Source organism: Rhinichthys klamathensis, unplaced genomic scaffold, assembly GCF_029890125.1.
Source record: "Rhinichthys klamathensis goyatoka isolate OS25496 unplaced genomic scaffold, OSU_Roscu_1.1 h1tg000027l_1, whole genome shotgun sequence".
NCBI classification, from domain to species: domain Eukaryota; kingdom Metazoa; phylum Chordata; class Actinopteri; order Cypriniformes; family Leuciscidae; genus Rhinichthys; species Rhinichthys klamathensis.
Genome location: NW_026606577.1, coordinates 189,934 through 214,213, shown reverse-complemented (window position 1 = coordinate 214,213; position 24,280 = coordinate 189,934). Strand labels below are relative to the sequence as shown.

General features: G+C 36.5%; 2 protein-coding genes across 2 annotated transcripts in view; both read right to left on the bottom strand.

Annotated features, from left to right (window-relative positions):
* Positions 1-24,280, bottom strand: part of wdr45 (WD repeat domain 45) — a 91,251-nt gene that overhangs the window by 37,258 nt on the left and 29,713 nt on the right. The gene's annotated exons all lie outside the window — the stretch shown is intronic.
* On the bottom strand, positions 1,887-23,904 carry LOC130077923 (cGMP-dependent protein kinase 1-like). Its single transcript, XM_056243355.1, has 20 exons — positions 23,860-23,904; positions 22,274-22,506; positions 22,070-22,184; positions 20,034-20,200; positions 19,081-19,194; positions 15,247-15,352; positions 15,074-15,137; positions 14,898-14,975; positions 14,719-14,813; positions 14,552-14,617; positions 13,006-13,080; positions 12,824-12,920; positions 12,589-12,728; positions 12,292-12,381; positions 12,069-12,210; positions 10,499-10,662; positions 10,239-10,361; positions 2,566-2,628; positions 2,392-2,458; positions 1,887-2,108 (listed from the first exon to the last, which is right to left on the bottom strand). Exons 2-20 carry the CDS (start codon positions 22,470-22,472, stop codon positions 2,010-2,012), a joined length of 2,064 nt encoding a protein of 687 aa, XP_056099330.1. The 5' UTR covers positions 22,473-22,506; positions 23,860-23,904; the 3' UTR covers positions 1,887-2,009.

Below are 24,280 nucleotides of genomic sequence, written 5' to 3'. Positions count from 1 at the left end.
CACTTTACAATAAGGTTCCATTTGTTAACATCAATACAACAATAACAACAATAGTTACATACATACACAACTACAATAATTACCATGAACAACAATAAAAAATACTTCTAAAGCATTTATTAATCTTAGTTAATGTTAATTTCAACATTTACTAATACATTATTAATAATCAAATTTGACCAGAGTGAACAGCTGTATTTTGTTTTTAAACTAATGTTAACAAAGATTAATAATAATGTTAGTTAATGCATTAACTGATGGGACTTTATTGTAAAATGTTACGGTTTTTTATATATAATACATATATATATATATATAATATACATATATATATATATGTGTATATACACTAACTGAAATAAGTTTGTTAACTGATATTTATGTTTTATATCAGCTTTATTTTAGTTACCAGAAACATTTGAATAAGTTTTAGTTAAAATAACATTGCTGGTTTGGGCAGACATTCGACATCAAGACCAAAAGAGATTTATAATGTTTCAAATATTAAGATTTCAAATATTTTGCTATAATAACCACACTCAGCTGTTTTTCCCTCACACACCATTTGATAACCACTTATCTAAAACTGTTTCGCCTCAAAGCAGAATAGTGGGAACAATGAACAGTCACACGAAGAACAAAACTAAATCGCTGTGTATTTTTAGCCAATAATAATAATCTTAATTTTTTAGCATTGTACCTACAATGACTCTTTGTGATTCATCCCCTGAATCATATCATATATATATATATATATATATATATATATATATATATATATATATATATTCTCCTGATTATAACAGGCATGACCGTAAGGTGATCACTAGACTCTAGTGCTGAAATTATAGTGGAAATTGTGAGTTTGCCACGTAATTGTGCCTAGTCCTGTTGTTCTGAGACGTCATGGCGAGATTCTGCTGGCAGAGTCTTCCTGTGTGAGTTACTCACTAGTCATCAAGCTTATATTTTTCACTACAGCGTAGTTTGGATATTGAATTGAGTGGCTACACATTTAGTAATAGGCAAAAGTTTTCTTGAATTTCATTTGAAAAAAGGTCCATGAAAAAGTGAACATCTTGACATTGTTTACTCATCCTCATGTCGTTCTAAACCTGTAAGATTTTTTCTTTCGTGGAGGAAATAAAATAAAAAACCTCCTTTTGTTTTCCACAGACGTCACAAGGTTTCCATAAATGACAGGTTTAGAGTACTCATGAGGGCGAGTAAATGACAGAATGTGTTTCTGAGTGCACGATCCCTTTAATGATTCACTTTGTTTTGTGTGAGATCTAGGTCTTGTGGTAATCCTGTCTTTTAGATGTAATTTTGTCTTGAGACTGAATACACATATCACACGATCAATAGTGGTTCTGTAAAACTAAACTGCAATGAAATGAAATGCTTATCAACATTAAAAATATAATTATAATAGAACAAAAGTTGTTGAATACATTTTTTTATTTAAAAATGTCTCTGCTTAAAAGTTCTGTATACCTTTGTTTTGTTGTGTGTGTGTGCGTGAGAAAGAGAGAGAGAGAGTTTACAACACCACTCTGTCATTTATGATGTTGCTTTCACAGTAAAGGTGAGTATGGAGTATAGATTCCAATATTTTGAATTGACATTTTCTAAATTACTTTTTCTTTTCTATTCATTTTTTTGTGTATGTTTTACTTTCTCTCTCTCATATATATATTTTCCATAAATATATTCTATCTATAAAGTGTTATATATATATATATATATATATATATATATATATATATATATATATATATATAAATATATAAAACTGTGTATAGAATATCTAAATGTGTGTAACATTAGAAAAAAATATATACAGTATATATTCTTCTGCAATAGCAAAAAAAAAAAAAAAAAAATTCTAAAGAAGAAAAAGTTTTATTTGCCCATGACTTTCAGGTACTAACAGCTCTGTTGTTGATGTTCTATTCTGGATTCAGGCTACAGTTTATGTGTCCATTCATAACATTTGGTCCATCCAATCAGAACTCAGTGTCCCAGCCAGACTCTTCATCAGGTGGCGGCTCATCTGTGTCCTCAGAGAAACAGTCGAAATGACTTGTGTCCAAAGGCCCATCCACCTGCAGCAAACAAACAGTATATGTTTATTACTTTCCCAAACTCATTTGCAACATACAGCAAATAAATGTATTCACTCAAGACCGTAACACTGTCTAGTAATATCTCAGACCAAAGTAGGATTATGTGGGATATTTGAATTAAACATTTTTTGAGGTCGACTCAACAAAAAAAATTAGGAGTGTTGACATCCATTTTGACCGTGTATTTTGGATATCCCTCCAAGTTAGTGTTTAAATAAATACTACAGTCCATGAAATGATTTGGCTGAAGAATCTCTCTTACATTTGGTATAAATGGAGGAGCCAAGGTTCCTTCACGAATACCATCCCAGTTAAACCCCTCAAACCATCTGCAAGAGACATCAAAACCAGCACCGACCCAATATCATGACTAAGTCTTAAAATAAATGCAGTATTGTGCAAATGTAGCGACAATGTCAGAGCATGTCATCTATACTTGTGTTTCTGGATGTCCTTCACGCCGTTCTTCTGGTTGCCGAGTCTCTCAGATGGATTGTCCCTGTCAGGATAAACACACATGCAAACATGACACACTTAAAGGCTGTTTTTTTAAATCTAGTAAGCAACATAATAAGGCCGTTTCATTTAAACACATTTCAAAGGTTCGGCCAGTAGGGGGCCCTCATGCAACGTAAGCAATGGCATACATCCGAGTGAACGAGACGGGGGAAAGTTAGCGATGGAAGGGCATAAAAAATGGACGCAACCCTCCTCTCTTCTCTGATTACTTGTTTTCGACGCAAGGGTGGGACAACCTGTCACTCAAATGACATCGCAGCGAAAGAAAACCACAACTATCCAATCAATTCCCCATGGAAAAAAAACAAGCCCCGCCCTACATTTTTTTTCTTGTTCGAGAAGCTTTCACTCTGATATACGTCATAAAATAGGTCGTTTCATGCCGTAGTTACTTGTCAGAATTTGTTAGTCTGTCTTTCTGTAACAAATGCATAAACACAAAATAATATACGAATAATGTTATTTCAGGAGCTCATTTTTTCAAGACAAAAGAATTTAATTTAATTGTCTTATTGTCTAAATTATTCTATACAAAATGTTAATATAATTTTTTTAAAATATTTGTATTAATTTTTCTAGTAAAATAAAATATTTTCTTAGACTAAAATTAAATGGCATTTCAGTCAGTGTAAAATTGATTAAAACTAGTGCAATGCCCGTGCAAAATCAGTTTTTGTGTGTTGTTGGTTTGGTATGTTTGAGTTGCTGAATAACCTAGGCTACTATTACACAGGAGCCTAAACTCTGAGAAAACGATAACGTTAAGCGCACCAGAATAAAATATAATATTCAGCATTAAACAGTGTAGCTGACTTACAGATTCAGTTAAATCGCTACTTTTTAAAAAATGAATCAACACTTTAAAAAAAAAATCGCTACTTTTTCAAAAGTGAATCGCTACTCTTTCAAAATGAATCGCTACTTTTTCAAAAAGAATCGCTACTTTTCTCAAAAAGAATCGCTACTTTTTAAAAAATAATCATTAATTTTTCCAAAAAGAATCATTAATTTTTCCAAAAAGAATCGCTACTTTTTCCAAAAAGAATTGCTAATTTTTTCAAAAAGAATCGCTACTTTTTCAAAAGGAATTGCTACTTTTTCCAAAAAGAATCAACAAATGTATAATAATAATAATGTAAAAAATGTATAATAACACTGTAATGTATAATTACATTGTAATAAACGTATAATTAAATTGTAATAAAAGTATAACAACACTGTAATAAATGTATATTTACATTGTAATAAACGTATAATTACATTGTAATAAATGTATAATAACACTGTAAACAATGTATAATTACTTTGTAATAAACGTATAATTACATTGTAATAAATGTATAATAACACTGTAAACAATGTATAATTACTTTGTAATAAACGTATAATTACATTGTAATAAATGTATAATAACACTGTAAACAATGTAAAATTACATTGTAATAAACATATAATAACATTGTAATAAATGTATAATAACACTGTAATAAACGTATAATTACATTGTAATAAATGTATAATAACACTGTAATACATGTATAATAAATATTTTACACTACTTTTCCCAAAAAGAATCGCTACTTTTTCCAAAAAGAACGCTACTTTTTCAAAAAGAACGCTACTTTTTCAAAAAGAATCACTACTTTTTCCTAAAAGAATCGCTACTTTTTCAAAAAGAATCGCTACTTTAAAAAAAAAGAATTGCTACTTTAAAAAAAAGAATCGCTACATTTTCAGAAAAGAATCGCTACTTTTTTAAAAAAGAATCGCGACTTTTTAAAGAATCACTACTTTTTCAAAAAGAATCGCAACGTTTTTCAAAAAGAATCGCTACTTTTTTCAAAAAGAATCAACAAATGTATAATAATAATAATAATGTAAAAAATGTATAATAACACTGTAATAAATGTATAATTACATTGTAATAAATGTATAATAACACTGATAAATGTATAATTACAATGTAATGTATAATAACACTGTAAAAAATGTATAATTACATTGTAATAAACGTATAATTACATTGTAATAAATGTATAATAAACTGTAAACAATGTATAATTATATTGTAATAAACGTATAATTACATTGTAATAAATGTATAATAAACTGTAAACAATGTATAATTATATTGTAATAAACGTATAATTACATTGTAATAAATGTATAATTACACTGTAAACAATGTATAATTACATTGTAATAAACATATAATAACACTGTAATAAATGTATAATAACACTGTAATAAACAAATAATTATATTGTAATAAATGTATAATTACATTGTAATAAATGTATATTTTAGCGCGGTGTATATTTTAGCGATTTTAGATGTATATTTTAGCGATTTTAGCGCGGCTCTTCGTTACTGTGTTTACCCTGGTAAAAACGCGCGTGTGTTTGTTTGTGTCGTGACAGTTTCGCTGGCCAAAGAGTCGGGCGTGGCCTGCTGTATTCATTAACAGGGTATTAGGTGTGTGTAAAACTGGTTAGTGCACCGCGGCAGCGGTCGCGGCTGCCCTCGTGTGAAGCCCTCATCGTGTGAAGACCAAAGAGTGTAAAGACCAGCGACTCTACCTGTGCGACTCCACCAAGCAAGGACACCGACAAAGCACTTGAGTATTAAATTCTTCTTGTTTATTTATTGTTGTTTCCTTTCTCTTCTACACACTTTTCTTTGAATCTTTCTGTTTGTAAGCTCCTTTTCACTATGTGTTTTCAAATCTCTACTATTACTAACATACGTAAATCAAACGTCACACGTCAGAGGCGGTGCAATCCTAACAATCTCCGTACCCTTCCGGTGTCTTCTAATACTTTATTCTCTTTTCCTATTGGTCTCTGGAACTGCCAGTCCGCTGTTAACAAAGCTGATTTCATTACATCTTTTTCAAGTCATTCAGGTCTCAGTCTATTGGCCCTGACTGAGACCTGGATCAGACCAGAGGACACTGTCACACCTGCTGCCCTCTCCACTAACTTCACTTTCTCACACACCCCCCGTCTGACCGGAAGGGGTGGTGGTACTGGTCTGCTCATTTCAAATGACTGGAAATTTGATCCTTTACCACCTCTATTTGACAACAGCTCATTTAAATCACATTCAATTACCATCACTAGTCCTATAAAAATCCATTTTGTAGTTGTATATTGTCCCCCAGGTCAACTTGGCAGTTTTTTGGAGGAGCTTGATGTGCTACTCTCATCCTTCCCAGAAGATGGTACTCCTCTTGTAATTCTTGGAGACTTCAACATCCACCTAGAAAAACCTCAGGCTGCTGATTTCCATACCCTGCTTGCATCATTCGACCTCAAACGAGTATCTACTGTGGCTACTCACAAATCAGGTAACCAATTGGACCTTATCTACACACGCTACTGCTCTACGGACAATACACTGGTCACTCCACTGCACACCTCAGATCACTTCCTCCTCACTCTCAACCTCAACCTGCCTCAGAACACAACACACACTCCTCCACAGGTCACCTTTCGACGAAACCTACGCTCACTTTCACCCTCTCACCTATCCTCTTTGGTCTCATCCACACTTCCTCCACCTGATCAGCTCTCAACACTTGATACTAACTGTGCAACTCTTTTCTCCACTTTAACATCCTGCTTGGACAACTTCTGTCCCCTTTCCTCCAGGCCAGCCTGCACCACACCCTCTGCCCCCTGGTTAACTGATATTCTTCGCGAACATCGTACTAAACTCAGGGGTGCAGAGAGGAAGTGGCGCAAATCGAAAGATTCGACAGACCTGGGTCTTTATCAATCCCTTCTCTCTTCCTTCTCTGCTAATATCTCTACTGCTAAAATGGCTTACTATCACAACAAAATTTTCAATTCTTCTTACTCTCGCATGCTTTTCAAAACCTTCTCCTCTCTTCTTAACCCTCCTCCTCCTCCTCCTTCATCAACCCTAACAGCTGACGATTTTGCCACATTCTTCATAGAAAAAACAACCACCATCAGCGGCCAATTTACCGATCCACAAACTGACACACACATTTTACCAACAAACCCACACATTCTACCCTCCTTCTCTCTACTTTCAGAGGCGGAAGTCTCTAAACTCCTCCTTTCCAATCGCCCTACTACCTGTCCGCTTGATCCTATCCCCACTAATCTACTTCAAGCCATTTCTTCCTCAGTTGTACCCACACTCACGCACATCATAAACAACTCTCTCCACACTGGTACCTTTCCCACAGCTTTTAAGCAGGCTCGAGTAACCCCACTGCTTAAGAAACCCAATCTAAATCCAGCACATCTAACAAGTTACAGACCGGTATCTCTTCTTCCATTTGTCGCGAAAACACTTGAACGAGTTGTTTTCAACCAGATCTCCTCCTTTCTTACACAGAACAACCTCTTGGACGACAATCAGTCTGGTTTCAAAAGCGGACACTCAACTGAGACTGCCCTGCTCTCAGTAATTGAAGCTCTGAGACTGGCAAGAGCAGCTTCCAAATCCTCAGTCCTCATCCTGCTGGATCTGTCTGCTGCTTTTGACACAGTTAACCACCAGATCCTCCTGTCAATCCTAAAGATGAAGGGCATCTCGGGAACTGCACTCCAATGGTTCGAGTCTCAAGGCCAATTTATACTTCTGCGTCGGGTGCGCGCAGTACGTACGGCGTAGCATACGCACAGACGCGTACCATACGCCGTACCCTTTGCCGTAACCTGACGCGCACCTCCTCAAAAATGTAACTACACGTCGCGACGACGCGGACCGCAAGATCTGTGATTGGTCGGCTTGGTAGCATCGCGTTTCCTCCTATGCATTTCCGGCGTGTTCTTCTGCACCGCCCGCCATTTTTAAATTCTAAGTACAGCGAAACTGTTAAAAAAACTAAAAATTTACCTTTTCCACCTCGATAAGCTCCAACTCCAACATGATCTGCTCTCTTTCAGTCGGCATTGCTTGTAGTAACCTAAACTCAAAACAGCCGCGAGGAATCTTCTTCTTCTTGCCGCGAGGAATCTAAACACAGTGGAACATTAAAACCCTCCGCCGCCAACTAGCGTTTCGGCGCTGTACTGCAGAGCAACGCAGACCTAAACGCAGAAGTATAAATGCTCATGACGGCGTTGCCTACGTGCGTAGCCTACGCCGTACACTACGGCGTACACTCGACGCAGAAGTATAAATTGGCCTTTACCTCTCAGGTAGGTCCTTTAGGGTGTCGTGGAGAGGTGTGGCGTCTAAGACCCAACATCTAGCTACTGGGGTGCCTCAGGGCTCAGTGCTTGGACCACTCCTCTTCTCCATCTACATGACATCACTAGGATCTGTGATTCAGAAACATGGCTTTTCCTATCATTGCTACGCTGATGACACGCAACTCTACCTCTCATTCCAGCCTGACGATCCGACGGTAGCTGCTCGTATCTCAGCCTGCCTGACAGACATCTCTGGCTGGATGAAGGACCACCACCTTCAACTAAACCTTGCGAAGACAGAGCTACTTGTGGTCCCGGCCAACCCAACACTTCATCACAACTTCTCCATTCAGCTAGGCTCGTCATCCATAACTCCATCAAGGTCAGCTAAGAACCTTGGGGTTGTAATTGATGATCAGTTGAAATTCACAGACCACATTGCTAGAACTGCCCGGTCCTGCAGATTTGCCTTGCACAACATTAGGAGGATCAGGCCCTTCCTTACAGAGCATGCCACACAACTCCTTGTCCAAGCACTTGTTTTATCCAGACTGGACTATTGTAATGCTCTCCTGGCTGGTCTTCCAGCTTGCTCTGTCAAACCTCTACAATTGATCCAGAATGCTGCAGCCAGAGTAGTCTTCAATGAGCCGAAGAGAGCACACGTCACTCCTCTCCTCACACAATTGCACTGGTTGCCAGTTGCCGCTCGCATTAAATTCAAGGCACTGACGTTTGCCTACAGAACAACCACTGGCACTGCTCCCTCTTACCTAAACTCATTACTTCAGACTTATGTGCCATCCAGAAACCTGCGCTCTGCTAGCGAATGTCGTCTTGTGGTACCATCTCAAAGAGGCACAAAATCTATTTCTCGGACCTTTACCATGGCTGTTCCCTGTTGGTGGAATGATCTGCCTAACTCAACCAGAGCTTCTGAGTCAGTAGCCACTTTCAAGAAACTGCTGAAGACATATCTTTTTCGGCAGCACTTGATTCAGAATTAACACTTTCTCTTCTCTTCTATTCTATAAAAAAAAAAAAACACTAAAATTAAACTGAGAGGGGTTATAGCACTTACGTATTGTTGTCCTACTGTTAGTTTAACTGCTTCTATTGTTCTCATTTGTAAGTCGCTTTGGATAAAAGCGTCTGCTAAATGAATAAATGTAAATGTAAATGTATAATAACACTGTAATAAATGTATAATTAAATTTTTTACACTACTTTGCCCAAAAAGAATCGCTACTTTTTCAAAAAGAATCGCTACTTTTTCCAAAAAGAATCGCTACTTTTTCAAAAAGAATCGCTACTTTTTCAAAAAAAGGATAAACAAATGTATAATAATAATAATGTAACAAATGTATAATAACACCGTAATAAATGTATTATTAAATTGTAATAAATGTATAATAACACGGTAATACATGTATAATAACATTTTTACACTACTTTTCCCAAAAAGAATCGCTACTTTTTCCAAAAAGAATCACTACTTTTTCCCAAAAGAACGCTACTTATAATAATGTAACAAATGTGTAATAACACTGTAATGTATAATTACATTGTAATAAATGTATAATTACAGTGTAATAAACGTATAATTACATTGTAATAAATGTATAACAACCTTGAAAAGAATCGCTACATTTCTCAAGAACGCTACTTATAATAATGTAACAAATGTGTAATAACACTGTAATGTATAATTACATTGTAATAAATGTATAATTACAGTGTTATAAACGTATAATTACATTGTAATAAATGTATAACAACCTTGAAAAGAATCGCTACATTTCTCAAAAAGAATCGCTACTTTTTTACTTCAGAAGTAAACAGTGTAGCTGACTTAATGTTTAGCTGACAGAATGTTTATTTTTAAACCACAATTTTTAAACCACAACCCTCTCTAATGTCAGAATGTTTATTATTAAACCACAACTTCAATGTGTGCTTCTTTTACAGATATATTTAACGATATCTTTTGCATTTCTAATCCAAACAACGTCAAACTCCGCACTGCACTTACTCATGCCTGTAGCAAGGCACCTGTCAAGTTTGAAATCCATCGGACAAACGGTTCGAGAGATATACGATTAACAGACAGACAGACAGACAGACAGACAGACAGACACACAGACAGACAGACAGACAGACAGACACACAGACAGACAGACGTTCCTGTAATTTATAGATCGATGACTGACATCTTACATGTCAAACTTACATGGCTGCATTTAATGAATTTTTCGACAGAAGAAAAAGATGATGTCTCTGTTAACATTAACGCTGCTAGTGAGCAGTGCACAAAGAGAGTATAGATATAGTGCCAATAAAATCTGTATAGTTAGGCACCTCCCTTGGCTTTTAAACACAGGCTTTTTGAATAAATGTGCTCACTCCATCTCTGTACCTGCACAGTCTCTTGATTAAGTTCGCAGCACTCTTGGTGATTTTCTTGGGAAACTCCACCATATCGATTCCTCGAAGAATAATGTTATAAGTCTTCATGGGATCTGACCCTGAGAAAGGTGGGCTTGGATGGAAAGAGAAAAATGGTGTTGAATGTTAATAATTAGTAGAGGCAGAGTGTGAATTTCAGTTCCTGGGATTCTTGGAACAGAAAACTTTAAACTGGTTAGTGGTTAATAATGTCATTAGTAAATCGCCAACCTTCCACTCAGCAGCTCAAAGATGAGGATCCCAAGAGACCAGCAGTCGGCCGACACGTCATGACCTTTATTTAGGATGATCTCAGGGGCCACGTACTCTGGAGTTCCACAAAATGTCCACGTCTTCATCCCCAAGCCAACTTTTTTAGCAAAACCAAAGTCTGTCTAAAAAACAATGACAATTCTTTGCTTTTTGAATATTTTGTTTGGTATAAATGTACACAACACTTGACTTAATTTATGTTTCTCATCTGCTAAGAAATACGCTTAAAATTAGCTTTGTAGACTAATATAATGTGTGCCTATAAATACATTTCTTTATAAAGTAAACATTTTTATTTAAAAACCTTTCTTTTTAAATGGATCATAAATGTAGCAGAAACACATGTTATTTAATTAACAGAGTTCAAACATAGAACCTTCTGGTTACAACCTTCAGATCTGGTTCAGTGTTGTTATTGTTAAAGTGCCCACATTATGCTTTTTTGGATATTACCTTTCATGTAGTGTGTACATAATATTACTACATGTCACAATCACAACCGACTGGAAAATCTGACCAATCAGAGCAGAGTAGACCAATCACAACAGACCGGGTCGTCTGACCAATCAGAGCAGAGTAGACCAATCACAACAGACCGGGTCGTCTGACCAATCAGAGCAGAGTAGGCCAATCACAACATACCGGGTCGTCTGACCAATCAGAGCAGAGTAGGCCAATCACAACAGACTGGGTTGTCTGACCAATCAGAGCAGAGTACACCAATCACAACAGACTGGACCATCTGACCAATCAGAGCAGAGTAGACCAATCACAACAGACTGGACCATCTGACCAATCAGAGCAGAGTAGACCAATCACAACAGACTGGGTTGTCTGACCAATCAGAGCAGAGTAGGCCAATCACAACAGACTGGGTTGTCTGACCAATCAGAGCAGAGTAGACCAATCACAACAGACTGGGTCGTCTGACCAATCAGAGCAGAGTAGACCAATCACAACAGACTGGGTTGTCTGACCAATCAGAGCAGAGTAGGCCAATCACAACAGACTGGGTTGTCTGACCAATCAGAGCAGAGTAGGCCAATCACAACAGACTGGGTTGTCTCACCAATCAGAGCAGAGTAGACCAATCACAACAGACTGGACCATCTGACCAATCAGAGCAGAGTAGACCAATCACAACAGACTGGGTTGTCTCACCAATCAGAGCAGAGTAGACCAATCACAACAGACTGGACCATCTGACCAATCAGAACAGGCTCTGGGAAAGGAGGGGTTTAAAGAGACCAAATCCTTTTTCAAACCGTTCCAGACACTGTGAGAAAAGAGCTGATGCTGCGATTTGTTATGAGAAAATTTAAGTGTTTTTTGACCTTGGATTAATGTAAACTATGTAAGGGACATCCAAACAAAAGGAACCTTTAAAATAGCATAATAGGGGCAGTTTAACTAAAACTCAAACTATTATAAACCATTTCTGTTAATTAAAACAAAGCTAAATTTCAAAATATGAATACATACTCTAATATTAAATACATAATTCAAAAATAACACTGCTTTTTTTTACCAGCTTGGCATATCCACGGTGGTCCAATATGATGTTCTCAGGCTTCAGGTCTCTGTAGATGATGCCACGGCTGTGGAGAAAAGCGAGAGCTTCCACCACACATCCAGTGTAGAAGCGTGTGGTGCTGTCATCAAACAACCCCCTGAAACAGTCCCAGAACTTCCAGTCAGTTACTCAGCCCGTTCAGATGAGCATGACAAAACACGGAGAGGGATCTTGATACCTGTCTCTGAGCAGAGTCCACAGCTCTCCACCCAAACACGCTTCCAATAACATGTACAAGAATTTAGAATCTCTGAATGTCCGATACAGTCTGAAGCATAAAACCAGTACGGGCTTATTATCGCATGCTTTTCATAGAATGTAATGAACCAATACTTTAAGAGAAAATACTTCAAATGTAGTCATGAGTTTAATTCTGCATAACTCATTAAAATGTAATGCATTACCCACTAAACAGTTAAATCAATCACATCATGTGATTAAGTTATCATGGGGAGCCAGCTGGAGCTGTACTGACCTGACAGTAAAAGGACTGTGGGCTTCCATCATGATGCGTCTCTCAGACAGGATGTGACCCTGTTGACTCGTGTCCAGGATGTGACGCTTTTTCAGGACCTTCATGGCAAAGGAGCGACTGTGATCGTTCTTCAGCTGCACCTGTAAAGAGTCCATATAAACATACTCTGAAAACCTCCTAATCATTCCTGAAGTAACATCTACCTGCTGCTTTCCTGATCTGAAGCGTATCGTACCAGCTGCACCCGACTGAATCCACCCACCCCCAGCGTGCAGATCACACTGATGTCACCGAGAGACATCTTCGCGAAGAACACGGCTTCTGCCTCTAACCTACGAGAAATATCAGTTTTTCTCATTACCCAGAATGCTTCTCATTTCTGAACAATGAATGTGAAGGAGCTCATCGCACGCTTACTTGGCCTTCACCTCTTCGCTCTCGTACATTTTATTGCTCATATTGTCCAGTCCACCGATTAGCTGCTTGAAAGACCTGTTAAAATTTACAGTTTTATAAGCAGTCAGCACATGTGACAAGATGGAGAAATGATGTTATTAATTTAGTTTACTAACTGTTCTGATACGGTGATTGCACAGGTTCTGATTTTGACTGATGATGGTTGTGATACTGATTATGATAGTTAGGGTTTTAAGAGATTCATTGCAATGGTAATGATTTAGATGGCTATGATTTTGATTGATTGTGATATTGATTGTAATGTCATGATTTTTAGTAAATATGATGACTGGGATTTTGATTGAGATTTATTGTGATGGTTATGATTTTGATGCATTGGGATGGTTTGTTTGAGTAGATTATGATTTTGACTAATTATGAGGGGTGTGATACTGATTGTGATGGTTATGATTCTGATTAAATGTGATGATAGTGATTATGATAATTATTGTTTGGGATGGTCTTGATATTATTTTTGATGGTTACAATTTCGATTGTTATGGTTGTGATATTGATTCTGACAGTTATGAATTTGAGTACATGTGATTATTTTGATTGAGATATTGTGATGGTTATGATTTTGATTTATTGTGATACTGATTGTGATTTTGATTGTGATGGATGTGATTTTGATTGAGACAGTTATGATTTTGAGTAAATGTGATCATTGAGATTCTGATTGAGATATTGTGATAGTTTTGATGTATTGGGATGGTTGTGATTTTGTTTGTGTAGTTCTGATTTTGACTGATTATGATGATTGCGATAGTTATAATTTTGATGCATTGGGCTGGTTTGTTTGTGTAGATTCTGATTTTGTCTGATTATTAAGGGTGTAATACTGATTGTGATGGTTATGATTCTGATTAAATGATATGATATTGATATCGACCGTTATGAATTTGATTGCTTGGGATAGTTGTTATATAAATTTACATGGTTATGATTTTGATTGTGATGGTTGTGATATTGATTATGATAGTTCCGACTTTTGAAAAAATGTGATTATTTTGATTGAGATATTGATTATGTGATGGTTATGATTTTTCTTTTTCGGGGGGGGGGGGGGGGGGGGTTGTGATATTGATTGTGATGTTAATTTGAAGGTTATGATTTTGATTGTGATGGTTGTGTTATATTAATTGTGATGTTAACTTAAAGGTTATGATTTTGATTGTGATGGTTGTGATATTGATTGAGACAGTTATGTCTCAACAGTGATTGTGATAGGTATTATTGTGATATTTATGATTTTGATTGATTGGGATGGTTGTGATATTGATTGTGATGTTATTTGAAGGTTATGATTTTGATTGTGATGGTTGTGATATTGATTGAGACAGTTATGTCTCAACAGTGATTGTGATAGGTATGATTGTGATATTTATGATTTTGATTGATTGGGATGGTTGTGATATTGATTGTAATGTTAATGATTTTGAATGATTGAGATGTTATGATGTTATGCTTTTGAATGGTGACTGTGACTGTTCTGCAAGCTGCTCACTCTCTGTCCATAACCAGACATGTCACATCTCCAACAGCGGTTACATTTGCTGTACGCACATCTTCCCTGGGAAGAGACATGAAGAATGCAAAAGGTTATTCTTAAATCTCAACCACAATGGTTAAAATGAGAATTATAACCTTAAAACCTTCAAGTTTCTCACTGACCCTTTGAGAGCCTGTTCTCCAAACCAATCTCCTCTAGACAGCGTGGACAGGAACACTGGCTCCTCATTGGCTGATTTCTGCTGGGTGACCCTCACCTGTGGGCCAAAACAGCCACAAAATCATAATAAATGTTCTGTTCTACAATCCAGCAGAAAACCCCAGAAAGGCTCTTTACTCACCTGCCCCTCACTGATGATGAAGAATGTGTCTCCAGTGGCACCCTGACGAATGATGTAGTCACCATCACTGTAGTGAGTCTAAAGAGTAAAGAGAGGGGGAGAACAAAACAATATGGTCACATAATTCAATTTGGCATTGTTTTCAGAATAAATGTGTAGAGATCAAAACACCTTACCTCTTCGAGAACATCTGCTACTTTACTCAGCACATCTTCAGTGAGAGTCTTGAAGGAGGGCACGCTGACAACACAATTCAGTTGATAGCATTACTAGTACCAATCTCAAACACTGTCAAAACTCTGATTTTGGTTTGAAATGTTGAATTTGATTCGGTGCAAAATTGTGTTACCTCCTCAAGAACTCCATGTAGTTTGAATGCTTGAGAAGGCCAGTTCTCATCATGATGGTTTGAAAACCCTGTCGGTCTATGGCCCATAGTTTGATATCAGTCAGGGCTGAGAGGAAAGAAGATGACAATGGTGAGGAAGGAGGAAATTATTCCTGTATTGTATTTCTAATGAAAGCTTTACAGACCATTTAGTTTCCTAAACTTTCCTTTCAAGTAAAGTAAAAAAGCCTCCAAAAATAATAAATAAAATGTATAATTTACTTATTTATATATAAAATAGTACTGCCTTTAATCATGGAATTTTATAATCAAAACGCGTTCATTGGAATCTATGACATGGACGACAACATTTTTGCTGACAGATTTGCTGTGATTCTCTGCATCATAATCCATAAAAAAGGACATGTGGAAATATAACTCTGGGCACAATCTCTTCACCTAAACACTTTTGCTCTGTACTTACTCTCAACATGACCGACAGCTGCTGCATTGAGAGCTCTTCATGTCCCACTCGATGTAATTATTCTGCCAGCCCACCCCACACAAACACTTTCACCTACTGTTAATATTCCTCTCTAAACGCCAATAAACTCTCAAGTCAATTTCATGTAGAATGTTTGTAGACATTGAGAGACATTTTATTAACACCTGCAAAACCAATAAATACATTCCTGATAAATACAACACCCTCATATATCCCAAAAGGATATTTGATGGCATAATTGTATGAATAAATATCTTACCTGCTTTACCTTCCAAGGTTACTATTCTTCCATGATGTGAATGGCTATGTTCAGAATAGCTTACTACCCCATTAATTGTACTATTTTTTACTGTATGCAATAAGTATAGTTTGTAAAGTATGCAAATTATTAGTATGCACAGGTACTTGGATGACAAAAAGTGCTGTATACAACAGTGGACACTGCAAAATATTCTGTATCCCACCATGCAATGCTTTCAACCTGACCTTCCACTTCCAGTATGAGAAATGAACTGCTGAGATTTTTAACATTTCCTTCAAATTTCCAAGGCTTTAATTATATATAATTGGATTTGAAATAGAAAGTAAACATTTTAATTTATGAGATGATTACTGGATGCCACTCACTGATTAAAACAATCAAAAGTGAAAAATGTTGGTAAAAAAAATGACATTTACACACAAACTGACCACCAACCGGAACTTGCAGACACCTATTTAATTGTTTAGCTCAACTGTCACGGAATAAAATGCACAGGATTGTAGGATATCAAAGGCAGCGAAGGATGCATCTATCTGCCTTCAAAAAATGATCGGATGAAGGTATCTCAACAAGAGACAGGATGTGACACGATCATTGGATTCGGACATGCCTTGTTGCCTTAGCTCTGTATGCTCCCTGCATAGGCAGCATTTTTCAGCTTTCGGACGCAGCCTAAGAGATTAGGAAACAATTTTTTCCCATGATAAACCACTTAAATGACTCAATCTGGCATGTATTCAAAAGATTTCAATGACTGCTAATCAACTTTGGTGAAAGTGAAGTAGAGACCTCCTTAGATTTTAGATGGTTAGATTTAGAAAGTCCTTTAGACTTTAAGAAGCTGTTTACATTTCATAAAGACCTTCACGTCATTCTATTTTGCCGCTGTCTAATGCACTACAGTAATTGTCAGTTAGTGATGTCAGATGTACCTTGAAAATGGATCTAACCTCTGACCCCAAAACACATTGGGGCAAGAAAAATGAGAAAAGAGTGATGGCGTGCAGAGCAGACAATGAACGCACAGAGCTTTAAGAAATTGTAAAGCTATTCATTTAGCTGACCCTGAACAGCAGACACCATCTGCCATCAACACAAAAGAGAGACGTGACAATATGCAACTATGAAGTCTGACAGTGTAGCATGCTGTCTGAAATGTTCAAACATTGCAAATCAATGTTTCACATTCTATCTTAAAAACTTGTATGTAGTATGCATTATATACTCCACATTATGTTGCATGCATTGATTTGGTCATGATGAACATGTCTAAAGTTGAGAAACATTTTTCTTAATATTATTATCTAATTAATGGAACACTATGTAAAATGTTTGTTCAAAATTTAAATAATAAACCAATAAATCATCAATCCTCCCAAAAATGTATTTTTTGTCTTACTCTGATTCCCTTTGGTAAGCCTATTATAAGTGTTTATATTTTAGACCTATCAGGGGAAATTGTGTACATGCGTCACTCGCCTGTGCGTATGTCGTCATATCTTTAAATATTGAAAAGTTGCTCTGGCTACTTTGACGTATGTGGGAGTGGCATAGGTTAGTTGTCACAATGAGTGAAAAAGGTTGATACGAAGCGGCTAAATCTCAATCCTTCTGGAAATCACCCGTTTTAAACAAACCCCGAACAGAGGAGAGTCTGCTGGCAGAAAGAGAATGCGACAGAGCTCGTAATAAAACAAGAATCAACATTGGCTTGGCTTTTCAGAGATGGAGAGAACTGAGGGATTTGAAATGTCGTAAAAGCGACGCGGAGATGCCGTTTTTATTGCTAATAATTTTACTGAACGGATAAATTGCCATATGTAGCTCTCTAATAGAGTTCACTGTAAAGCATTATCTACTGTGAAGGCTCGTCTGCACAGTCACACAGAGCTGAAGCACAGCCAAAACAATGTTCTTCCAAAAAGAAAAAAATACATGTTTTGTTTTTTAACCGCAAGAGGGCCAAAAGTTACATAGTGTAAATCCATCTTAAATTGTACTAATATTTGGGCTGCGTAGAGAAAGAAAGCAAATTTGTAGTGCTATTTGTTCCAATCCCGCAAATCTGGTCCGGGTTCACAGGTGAGATTGTTACAGAGAGATCTCTGCATGAACAGGGACAGCCAAAGGCCCCATTTTAATTGCATTTTTATTATTGTGATTAATCATGTGGATTCGTGATCTTATAAGTTCAGGCTTATACATTTTGTGTTTGTCAGAATTAGAGAGACAAAGAAAGGGTGTCCATATGATTAAATTTATTTTTTGTGTCTTTTTTGGGGGGTTAATATTTCATATTTACTCCATTTGTGTATTGTTATTTCCCCTATTTTATTCAATTTTGTTCTTAATATATCTAAATTATTGTATGTTATCCTGTTTCCTTCCTAATTTAATTTAATAATTTTGTTCTTATTAATAATACTTTGATCCACTTGCTCTATTGTTATTTGACTATGTATTATATTTAATATCTTATATTACTATAGCATTTCTATATTTTAATTATTGTATGATTCTATGACACATCCTGTTCCTTTTTGGTAAAGTGGCTGATTGTTACTTTCTCTGAAATTTAATTTAATTTAATATTTTTTTATTAATAATATTTATTTAATCCATCCACCCATTTTCCTACATATTACATTTATTATCTTATTACTATTAACATTTCTATATTTTAATTATGTAATTATTGTGTGATATGATCCATCCTATTCCAATTTAATTGAAATTTAACGTAACTTTAAACTAAAAATGAAGTAAAGTTAAGTTAAATAAAATAAAAGTTAAGTAACTTAATTTAAATGTTTTTATTAATTATTCTTATTTACTCCATTTGCTCTGTTGTTTACTCTATTACTTTTTATCATTTTATATTAGCCTACTTTTATTACTTTATCTTATGTTTAACTTTTTTCATTATACGCCAAGCTGCAAACATGTTAGCAGTATAAATGTAGCTGGCTAATAAAGCAAACCAAATTAAAACTCAACTGAATCAAAAGAAAGACATGTAGGAAACATTTATGTTATGTTGCAACAACAAATATGTTGTTCTGAAATCCACAGACGGAGTGAAGCTCACCCGTGACGGTGGCCGTGCGCGTGCAGTTGTAGAGTATCGCGAGCTCGCCGAACACCTTCCCCGGCTCGATGGTGCACAGCTTCTGCCCTCCTTTAGTAACCTCCACCAACCCCTCTGCACAGAACACACACAAACAAAACCAACAACCTTGAACGAGATCAATGTGTGGAGAACCGTTAAAAGACTTTCAAATAGCAAGAATGCATTCAAATGATGAAAAGTGAAGTTCTATTTCAAATAAATGGTGTTCTTTTGAGATTTCTTTTCATCAAAGAATTCTGGAAATAAATGTATCATGGTTTCCACAAAAATATTACACAATAATAATAGAGCAATGTTTCTTGAGCAGCAAATCAGCATATTAGAATGATTTCTGAAGGATCATGTAACACTAAAGACTGAAGTAATGATGCTGAAAACCACAGGAATAAATTACATTTGAAAACATTAAAATAGAGATAAAAAAGCTACTTTAAATTGTAATAATATTTCACAATATTACTGTATTTTTTTAATCAAATGAATGCAGTCTTCTTGGTCTTGGTGAGCACAAGAGACTTCTTTCAAAATCATTTAAATCTTTCCAAAGAGCTGCAATTCTTTAAATATTCCTTTAATGTTCCAAAGAAAAAGTACATGTTTTGAACGACATGAGGTTGTGGAAAAGATTCGTTGGAAATTTGTTTTTTGTTTTTTTTGCCCGACCTATTCCTTTAACAGTCAGTGCAAAGCCGTGGAATAATAGGACCCATCATGTGAAGTGTTTTCTTTGCGCAGAGGATCACTGTCACAAACACATGATGAACAGGCAGCGATTTCAACTGCCCACTTCACAGAGCCAAGCATAAAAACAAAAACACGTAGAGTTTTTACTACACTTCTCAAAATAGTTTTAATTGCACATACGATAATTTCTTAATACAAATCTTATCTTTGAGGCAGATGCTCCTCACCTTCCAGGACATAGACGGTAGAGCCGTCGTCGCCCTCCTGGATGACGCAGCTGCCCTGTGCCAGAGCTGTGGGATTCATGCAATCCATGATGGTGAGGATCTGGCTGGCCTCCAGGTGCTTCATGAAATCATTCTCCAGCAGAGCCCTCTGGATCAACTCCCGAGACCTGGGATGAGCACAGGGCGATGGATTACCTGTTGCTAAAATATTAAAGAGGTCATATTATGCTATTGGGGTCTACTAGAATAGGCTTTCATGCTTGAATGTTCAAAAAACCCATTATTTTTCAAATGTTGCAGCACCTGTCTTCCCAGTCCGTCAGTAACGCTCAGGGGTAAGTTTCCCGTACAACGACGCACCTCATGCTTCATTACCATATCGTACGATGCATTGTTGAAGAAATCAACTAAAAATTCTCCGAAACCTTATCGTCGCAAATTTGTCTTTCAACCACGTTGGCTAATGATGTCACGCAGGTGGTGGAGTAATAACTTATTTTAATGAATCTGTTTGAGATCGAATTAATGCTAGATATTTTGTTATAAAACAGGGACATGGCATCTGAGTACTAATTCAAATTTTTCTCAGTTATTTTGCTTTATTTTCATATTCAATCATAGGTTTTTTCTTGCATACTAGAGCACGTACTCACACACATGCGCACTCTTCAAAACAGTGCTTTAAATCTCGACAAAAGATGAAAATGACTTTTGTATACATTCTCAATAAAAGATATAGATAATGTCAGCTTGCTTATTCGTCTCAAGGTAAGGATTTTTTGAGTCCACATATCATGCAAACAAGATGCTTCTAACCACAGCTGTCGTTTCAACCGCACAACTTGTGTGAATATGGGTAGTATGAATGAAATTCGGACGTACTACGTCCGCCATGTTGTTACTGTGTCACGTGACCTACCGGCATCAGTTGCGTTTCCATTACCCTTCAAATTGAACAAATTGAAATTGAAAATACGGCCAATGGAAACACGTCAATTTCGCAAAAACACCCATTTATCGCAAAAACGTTCTTACGCTCGCATGAGGTGGTTTCATTTCGAAAAAGGAATATTTTGCAAAACAGCAATGGAAAAAGTTTTTACCGCATTTACAGGTCACTTGGTGTACGCAAAAGTCGACTATTCTTTAAAGATGACGCGGTATGTTTGGACAGAAGAAGAGACAGAGTTCTTTATTAAACTCATAAAAGACAAAAGAATTACGGGAATACTGGATTCTAAACAACAAAGAAATGCTACAGTTTATCAAGACCTGAAGCAGGAGGGAGAAACACATAAACCTACCAACATCCGTTGCCATGATTTGAATGACTTATCGTGAGAGAGAAAAATGTTGTTTTAGTCACATAACATCGGTTAATGGAAACGCTGTCATTTTGCATTAGTTTTTTATCGGCATTTAGAAAATATCGCAAAAGTTTCTGTAATGGAAATGCGACTACAGACATTCACAAATCCTCTCCCGTGGCCTCATGGGATAGTAAAGTGTACATCGAAGTGTCCACTCCAAAATCCTGCCAGAAGTAATAGGTCATCCAGGTACTTTTTGCCGAATGCACTTTATGTATTCCGGACATACTACTCTGTTGGCGTACTGTTTTTAGGACACAGAATGGGTAAACGCAAACAATGGCATCAGTTTTGCCTTATCAATTCGATAGATTGGGGTGGGAAATACAACGTCTCTTGGACATGGCAACAACTCACTACTAACGCAAGTTAACCAGGTCTTGTCCCTTTTAGCGTATGTCATGGACGGGAATGATGTAAATGAGCAATACTGTGACGTCCTCGTTCCCGGAGAAAACCTGCAATGGAGGCGTTTCAGGGAGTTCGTTCAGTGTGCACTGATACAGAGAATAACAACAATGACTTTGTGCTTTAACTTTACAGACCTTTTTAATGCTCAAACAGCAACATTACACACTAAGGAAAGTTGAAAATGTATAAAAGTATAATAGATCCTCTTTTATAAGCTGCAGGGTGTTTCTCTGGTGTGTACGGGCTCTAACTCACTCCTCGCTCTTGCTGTAGTTGGTTAGGGTGACGTGGGTGAGTTGATTTGGATCCAGCGCCGTGGGTTCGGCTGATATGGCCTGCCGTTTAGTGCGCTGGGGCTCATCTGGGGACGCTGCTCCAATACCAATAAAAAAAAATAAAGTGCAACAATAAATAAAATGCAGCATGTGTCTACAGTTAATCACAGTCTTCCCAGCTCACCTGTGATGTCTGTGGCCCCAGGGGGGTTGTGTGTGACAGGGCCGGCGCGGAGACGGTCCAGCTCGCCCTGTAGCTGTCTGATGAGGTCATCTTTAGTGTCCAGCTCGAGCTCGAGCTCATCGATAAGAGTGTCACGTTGCCGCAGCTCCTCGATCTTGGTTTGCAGGGCAAACTGGAGGTCACGGAGAGTTCCCATCATCCCGGGGGACTGTCACCGCTGGAGGATCGTGCATCTTTAAATGCAATGAAATCCAAAAACAAAATTCAGTCAAACTCCATAAAAAGCTAAACTACTGTGTTTGCAAGGGATGTTTATGATACTTTATTGATACCAGAAAGAAATGAAGGCATTACAGCAGCTGGGATCATGAGGACAGAGTTATGAATAAACTATACTGCAAAAAAAATAATTTTTACAAGTATTTTTTTGTCTTGTTTTCCAGTATACATTTTTTAATTATGATACATGCAGAAGCAAAATTACTTAAGATTTTAGTCTTGTTTTCTGATTGTGTGTGTGTGTGTGTGTGTGTGTGTGTGTGTGTGTGTGTGTGTGTGTGTGTGTGTGTGTGTGTGTGTGTGTGTGTGTGTGTTGTGTGCTTAAAACAGTAAAAAAAAAAAAAAATCTTGTTTTCCCTTAACTATGTTTATTTTTCTGACCCCATTGGCAGATATTTGACCTTGCATAAACCCACTTAACAGATACATTTATCAGAACACATATTAAAAATCTTGAGTCATTTTGCTTCTCAAGGAAATGTATCTTGATTTAAGATGATATTTGAACTGGAAAACAAGACAAAAATGCTGAAGAAGAAAATATATAGCCTATATATATTTTTTTTGCAGTCTAAACAGAAATGAAACCCCTTAAAAAAACAGTAGTAAATAAAGTCCATTTGTAAATGTTTTCTTATTAAATACAGTTTTTATCCTCATTATTAATTATAGTATTAAAGTAACAATTCAAGTGTAAATTTAACATGCATCTCTTAGTATTTGGTCTTAAATAAGTCTTTGAATCCCATATTTTCAATAAACCCAATGTATAAATGTAATTTAAAAAATAAAATAATTAAATATGAACAACTACACAGAGAAAAATATAGAGGTGAAATGCCAAAACTTTATTTTTTACAGTGCTTGAAACTGCAGTAATAACAGTGAATTATGCATAAATAAATGCAACTAACCCTAAACATAACCCTATTCCTAACTCTAATGTTGTTAATGAATATTTAATTAGAAGCCTACTTAAATGTATAGTTACACTGTAACAATGGTATATATCTGAATATATTACATTTACATAATCATTTCCTTTCAATATTCAAGCATAAAGGTATACAATAGTAACAGCAAAACAACTGACAAAATTAGAAAGGCTTATTTTTACTATATTATGGTCCTTGTAAAAATCACTTTACTGTTTACAATTTCAGTGTCATCATAACAAAAAGGAAATAATAATAATAAAATAATATCATTAAATATCATTTTTAGGATTTTAGATTTTTCGTAAAAGGACAAAGTTTACGCTTTAACAATAGCATGCAATAAAAGAGGTTCCGTTGTGTCTGACTTACCAACAATAAAGAAGCACGGAGGACTGAACAGATCCAGCGCAAAGCAACAGCGAGAGAATCAAGTGTGTCTCAACAAGCCTAGTGAGCTGCCTTACCTACCCACACCTAGACAGCATTGTTTTGGGCATCATCGACGCGTCCACCCCACCTTACCACCATTTCTGTAAGCTATAACATTTGTGATGAAAGTGTGAAGATGCTGTAGGTCTGTTACTGACTGAATAAATGTAGGTTTGACTCATTTGAACTGACCTGAGGACTGTTGTTGTTGAGGTAAAATTTTATATGCTACTACTATTAATATGTTTTCAGTAGAGTGACAGTAACTAGGCTACCGGTATGTAGATTTTTCAGTAATGAGCTACTTATTTATTTTGACGGCATTTATTGTTGTTTATTTCAAGGGGAAATACAAAATGAT